This window comes from Coptis chinensis, chromosome 1 (assembly GCF_015680905.1).
Source record: "Coptis chinensis isolate HL-2020 chromosome 1, ASM1568090v1, whole genome shotgun sequence".
Taxonomy (NCBI): domain Eukaryota; kingdom Viridiplantae; phylum Streptophyta; class Magnoliopsida; order Ranunculales; family Ranunculaceae; genus Coptis; species Coptis chinensis.
Genome location: NC_141456.1, coordinates 39,422,616 through 39,429,770, shown reverse-complemented (window position 1 = coordinate 39,429,770; position 7,155 = coordinate 39,422,616). Strand labels below are relative to the sequence as shown.

At 39.1% G+C, this 7,155-nt stretch overlaps 1 protein-coding gene across 1 annotated transcript; it reads right to left on the bottom strand.

Annotated features, from left to right (window-relative positions):
• Positions 1-3,881: 3,881 nt before the first annotated feature.
• Positions 3,882-4,265, bottom strand: LOC147523932 (uncharacterized). The gene has a single exon (XM_086572986.1). It carries the CDS (start codon positions 4,263-4,265, stop codon positions 3,882-3,884), a length of 384 nt encoding a protein of 127 aa, XP_086429112.1.
• Positions 4,266-7,155: the final 2,890 nt, after the last annotated feature.

Genomic DNA, 7,155 nt, shown 5'->3' with positions numbered 1-7,155 from the left:
GGTGTCAGACAAGGAGACCCCTTGTCTCCATATCTCTTTGTTCTTGTAATGGAGATACTCAGTTGTGTGCTCAAGCAAAAACTCTATGATAGATCTATCCTTTACCTCTCCAAGTGCAAGAAGGTGAAGTTATCTCATCTCGCCTTTGCGGACGATGTTCTTATATTCTGCAAAGGGGAAGTGGCATCTATACAAGCGATTAAGGAAGGTCTCGATTCTTTTGGGAGTGCAACTGGATTGCAGATTAACAACCAGAAGACATCTCTATTAGTTGGGGGACTCAATAACTAAGATGCTTCTGCTCTGGCCACTATTTTAAATGTAGAGTTGGTCAAACCTCCAGTGAGATATCTTGGACTTCCTCTCATCTCAGCTTGATTGGGAATTAATGAATGTCAACCTTTGGTAGAAAAGGTCACTCACAAGATCACGAACTGGAAAGCACGAGTGCTCTCTCATGTAAGTAGACTTCAAGTAATCAACTTAGTGCTTCTTTCCTTCCACACATACTGGGCAAGAACTTTCATTCTGCCCAAAATGGTGCTCGAACAAGTAGAAATCATTTGTGCTCAATTCTTATGGACTGGCACAACTTCGAGGAAGGGGCTGCACCAAGCAAGTTGGAGTACTGTATGCCAACCAAAGGAGGCAGGAGGTTTGGGAATCATGAATGTTCACAGATGGAACCTTGGCGCATATTGTGGGTTGATATATAAGTTGGTGACTAGAGAAGCTACCATCTGGGTTGATTGGACGTGGAAGCATCATATCAAGTCTAATTATTTCTGGAGTATGAAAGTACCGAATGACTGTTCCTGGACGTGGAAAAGTATCCTGAATACTAGAAGCATGACCAATAAGTTTATCCAATACTCCATTGGTAATGGAGACGAGACACTCCTGTGGCATGACATCTGGTGCTCAAGATCTCCACTGATTGAGGACGCAGAAGCAAGAGCAGCTTGGGACTTTCCACTGAATTCAAAAGTTAATGTCATCGTTTCGAATGGTGAATGGAATGATGAAGTACTCCTGATGCTATCACAATCTTTGAAAGAGAGTATTCGAGCAGTGGAGATTAACTGACACCTCTCCAGAGACCAAATTGTTTAGACTCCGCACCAGAGTGGAAAGTTTACGTCCCACAGTGTGTATGAGGCGCTGACACAGGCAAAGGAAAGGAAGAAATGGCATCACCTGGTTTGGGGTAAATGGGTTCTACCAAGACATTCCTTCAAGACATGGCAACTGTTCTCACAGAGCATACCGACACAAGACAGGTTAGTGCAAAGAAAAATCCTCCTCTCCTCTGCGTGCTGCTTATGCAACAACAGTAAATAATTTTCTAGACACCTATTTTTTGAGTGCCAATTCTCTAAGGAAATCATCACAAAACTCAAGCACATGCTCGGCATAGTCACAGATAATCGATCAACAAATATAGAATGGTCGTCGATTCTTCGGATTTAGAGTTAGATGTTGGAGATATATATAGAGTCTTCTTCTGTGCATCAGTCGATTATATTTGGAAAGAGAGAAATGCTAAGAGATTCCAGAATACTAGCAAGACCGTAAAAAGTGTTTTTGAGAAGATGGTTAGAGACAATAAAAACTATCTGCAAGTTCTCAGACCTGAGGTAAAGGATACGGTCAAAGCCAGAAATATATTTCACAGACTTCACATTGTCACAAGGTGTACAATTCCAAAGCAAACTGGCGTTGTTTGGAATCCACCAGCAGGAGAAAGAGTAAAAGCTAATGTCGACGGTGTTGTGAGCAGTAGTGGTGCTGGCCATGGTAGGGTAATACGAGACAAGGATGGACAGGTGCTTGCTGGCTTCAGTGGGAGTGGAGGTATGGCTTCGGTTCTATTCCAGGAGCTTAAGGCGATAGATATATGCTTACACAGATGTATAATGGAGGAGTACAAGGATGTGGAGTTGGAATCGGACTCATTGAGAGCGGTGAATGCAATCAACAAAGTGGAAAAACCTCTGTGGAACTGCCTGGATATACTCAAAGCTATTGATATGAAGAGGAGCAGATTCAATTTCATCGATCTCCTTCTCTCATACGTTTAGAGAAGTGAATCGAGCTGCAGACTACCTAGCATCCTTTCATGATTCAACTGATTTTGTATTGCAATTTGTTCCCCTATTAGATCAGAGATTACAATGTATTGTAAATGATGATACGTGTGGACAAATTTATGTATGAAATGGTTAATGATTAATAGAATACAGGTGGGGGTTAGCCTAACCACAGCTTACTGTTTAAAAAAAAACACACATTCTCTTATCATTCTGCATCTTACACTCCAGCTACATCATTTCATTCTATTTGGGAGTGTATACTATACTTTCGTATGTTTTTCTATAAAGACCCCCAACTGTTTAGATTATTAGTATATAGTTAACAACATATATCATCCATTTTATGCATAGTCTTGGGGAATCTGACTTAAAATGACCACACATATAATCTTGAATATATGACTATAAAATATTCATGTTATGTTTTCTCGATGCATTCCATGGGAGTGCATCCTTAAGGTAATCGAACCACTCCATTTGGAGTGTGTGGTTGTAAGTAGCGGAACCTTAGTCTATGTATATATCGCATATTCTTTGTAAAACACTTTTTACTCGTCGTTTGAGTAAGTGTGAAACTGTGGAGGGAGTATACAATTTTTTCTTTCTTTATTTCACACTTCTTTTTCAAAAACAGTTGTTTTTTTTTGTTCTTTTAATGCAAGATTCTCCATACATCAATAGTATGTGATTTTTCCAAAAACAAAATGGGCAATGGATTCTATATAGACCAACCCTTAGAAGTACGCAATCTCCATTATTCTAAGGGCGGTTTAAGGATCAATTATGTATTACTAAGGGTCACCCTTATCACCATGCACTTTTTGTCTCAGCTTAAACCATATAGATACTAATTGTCCATTTGCTCACCAACATATCATCACGTCAACCATCAAATACATTTAGACAATAACAAGGTACCTACAACAATCAGAACAGAGCATTGGTTCCCATCCCATTTTAACCAGAATTACCAAAATCCACCAAAGCGACCTAGTTCCACCACCCACATGTGTCCAATCAACTAAACCCTTAAATTATGTCTTGCGTAGTAAACCCCCCAACACACATAATTGAAGCCACAGTCTGACTGGATTGGGTTCAATAAAGAGCCGACACGAAAGTTGCCTGAGATTACCTGTATGATTTGTTTTCAAAACTTAGTGTTTAGAATCACAGCTTTTTGAGTACGAGTTTCTTAAAATATCTCTCCATAGTTTTCAAAACTAGAGGATATAAAAATGAAAATTATACGCCCCGTAGTAACCAAAATGATACCAGATCAACGTATAATTTTATTTTCTTGTCAAAACCTCTATATGGTTAGAGATACCTTTAGATTGAGAAAAACAATTACTCTAAAAAAAAAAAAAAAAAAAAAAACACACACACATTTCATATGTGTCTGTATAAATAGTTGTTTACGTACTTTATATTTCACACTTTTTTATTTCTTCACTTATTAGTGTAATAATAATCATGCATGCATATTAGATTATTTGCATTACATATATTTTCAAAAATACAAAAACCCAAAAAGATTTCATAGTAGAATAGTTATCCCTAGTATAATAAACCATGTATTTCTCGTTCTATATCAAACAACCCATGCCCCAAACTTATTTGGGGGTGGCATATTTTCATCATGAAGAACAGAATACAGGTGTATCACTGTTTTTGCTCATGTTTCTATGATAATCTCTTTTCTTATCTCTTCATTTTTTTTCTTCAAAAGTTTAGAGGTTTTGGCTGACCTCAACCTGTATAAGAAGAAATTCTCAAGTACAAAGTTCATTTTCTATCCTCTTGCACTATGTTATGCAACGTAAAATCAAGCGGAGGATAAAAAGAAATGTCAAGATCAACTTGTGATCTGTACAACTTGGAGAAGTAATCAGCTGCCTGATTTCCCTCCCTATATACATGATTAAAACTACATTTGACAAACTGGTTTCTAAGAGCTTCAATATGGGCCACTAAATTGGAACAATGCCATGGGCTTTTACTTGGGCCCCGAATGATGCTTATGGCCACTGATGAGTCTGAGTTGACCTCCAGTTCGGTGATTCTTATCTCCTTTGCATACTGCATACCCTTTGCGATAGCTATAAGCTCCTGATAGAGGACCGAAGGCTTGGTCGAACTTCCTGCATATGCCAGCATAACATTCCCCATAGCATCTCTAATGATCCCTCCAAAGCCATTTCATGTATCTTGGACAGAACCATATGTATTTAACATGTAAGTTCCCTCAGCTACCGATGCCCATTTGATCAAGTTGGGCGTTGGTTCTTTGAATTTTAGCTTAAGCCCCAATCTTGCTGCCAAAATTCTCAGGGATACCGATTCTTTGACATCTGATAGATTCCTTTGGAGGTATAACTGCATATCGGACAGAATCTTGTTGCTTAGCTGCAGCGCTGGGACCTTTTGATTCTCCTTCTTCCTTCAATTCCTCTCACACTAGATTTCGTGAACTGTAGCACCAATGCATGCCTTACAGATATCAACACTGGAAGAGTTGATTATACATAGTCTGAATATCTTATACCATTCTTCTGTAGAGCCCTGCACATTCCCACCTATCCCAAATTTTCTCTTGACTTGCTCCCACACTTTCTTTGAATATTGACAGTCAAAAAATAAGTGTTTAGGTGTTATGTCGAGACATTGTAGAGACTGCATACAGAGTGTTGCAGAACATTCTTTTGAATCAATCTATCTTGAGTAGGAAGGCAATTTGAGAGTAACTGCCATAAAGTGAAAGAATGCTTAGGGAAATAGAGCTTCCCCCAGACCACTCTATACCATTTCACCTTTGAGCGCATTTTCCTTAGAACAGCATACACAAATTTCACTGTAAATTCACCTGTGGTACTAGGAGCCCATACCACCTCATCCTTCTCAAGATATCTATTTACTTCAATCCTCATAATGAAATTCTTGATATTTCCATTTGGGAGGGAAGTGATAGCTGAAGACCATTCACCTTGTTCCAATACTTCACTAACTTTAGCAACCTCATTGAGATTGATAAGATTCCTTACTTCAGGTATCTCCCACAAAGGTTTGCTCGTGCACCATAGGTCATGCCAGGACCAAGTATACTTGTCGTCTGCAATGATATACTTAATATGATTCCGAGCTATATCTCTGCAGCTGGAAGGAATTTTCATAGTCCAGAAAAACTGCTTTTTGATCTACTGGCTCCAGGTCCAGTTAGCCCACAAAGAGTCCTCTTTCACTGCAATTCTATATACTAACCCACAATATGCAGCCTTATTCCATGTTCGTGCATCAGTCATGCCCAAACCACCCTGCTCCTTTGAGTATCTGAGAACCTCATGACTTGCATGGTGCATTTTGTTTATCATGCTAGGCCCAGACCAAAGAAAACGATTGTAAATCTTGGAGACCTTGTCAAGAACTTTCTTAGGAAGCACAAAAGTTTTGAACCAATAAACTTGAAAGGAAGACAGCACTGACTATATGAGTTCAAGCTACCTGCTCTGGATAAAGATATATTCTTCCAGTTAGAGATTCTCGAAGTTAATCTTTCTACCAATGGGAGACAATATTTGATGCCAAGCCTTATAGTAGTCAAGGGAAGACCAAGATAAGAGATAGGAGGTGATATGAGAGAGATGCCCATTGCAGAAGTTAAATCCTCCCCAGCTGCATGAGACATACAACCAACTAGAAGAGTGGATTTGGCCGAGTTTATATTCAGTCCTGTAGCTAGTGAAAATTTTAGGAGTATCTCCTTCACAGCTAGCATGGAGGCCATGTCACCTTTGCAGAATAATAAGGCATCGTCCGCAAAAAACAGATGAGAAATACTTAATTTTTTGCACTTAGAGTGACGATGAATCTGCCCAGAGAGGAGTGCTTGCCGTAGAAGCCCAGATAGAATCTCCATAACAAGGACAAACAGATATGGCGAGATAGGGTCACCTCGTCGCAATCCTTTTCCTCCTTCAAAGAATCCTTCCGAAGTGCCATTAATAATAATGGAGTATGTAGGAGAGCCATAGCACATAGTAAGCCAGTCAATGAAGAGAGAGGGAAACCCAAAACTATGCATAATCATTTCCATAGCATTCCAGTCGATAGAATCAAATGCTTTCCTGATATCAATCTTGATAGCACAATTTCTTGTTCCATGTTTCCTTGAGTATCCTCGAATAAGTTCATGGGCCAGAATAAGATTATCATGGATGTTTCTGCCCGGGACAAAAGCAGACTAAGCTCCAGAGATTAAGAAAGTGATACACTCCTTCATCCAGCTTGTAAGAATCTTAGTAACACACATATATAGTATTACAACAAGAAATGGGTCGGAATTCATCAACCTTTGAAGGTGCAAGAGTTTTAGGTACTAAGCATAAAAGAGTCGAGTTTGTACCTCTCTGGATAGATTTATGTGAAAACATATACCTAATAGCAAGAATGAAATCCTTACCCACAATATCCCAAGACTTCTTGAAAAAGAAAGAGTTAAATCCATCTGGTCCCGGGGTTTTATTGTCATCCATAGAGAAAATGGCTTCTTTGATTTCCAAATCTGAAATCTCTTTCGCCAGATTATTGGCCATATCTGCTGTTAACACTTTGAGATCTAGCTGCTCAAGGAACTGGGGGGAGCAAGTCGATAGTGAGGCTTCTCCCAAGAGCTCTGTATAATAAGAGATGAATGCTTGGGCCACATTGTCCTGTCCCTCCTGTATAACTCCTTGTGAACCAATAATAGACCAAATGTTATTCCTGGTCTTTTTTTTCTTTTACAGAGTTATGATAGAAAGAATTGCCTCTGTCCCCAAAGGATAGCAAATCAGTATGAGTTCTTTGCAAAAGATCATATTCCTCCATGTGCATGAGAGAACATAGCTCCAACCTCTTAACTCTTTCAAGATTGAATAGATGAATGTCTAGAGGCTTCGCATGCAGCTACTTTTGTATCTCTTCAAGATTTGTTTTTGCCATGTTCACCAAATTCTGAAGATCAATGGAGTTGAGTCTAGGTCATCCTTTGAGATTAGCCTTTAGAAGTTTAAGCTTCTTGGAG

What these genes read in the sequence shown, in the direction of transcription:
- LOC147523932 (XM_086572986.1), bottom strand. Translation starts at nt 4,265, where the DNA reads ATGGGGAATGTTATGCTGGCATATGCAGGAAGTTCGACCAAGCCTTCG.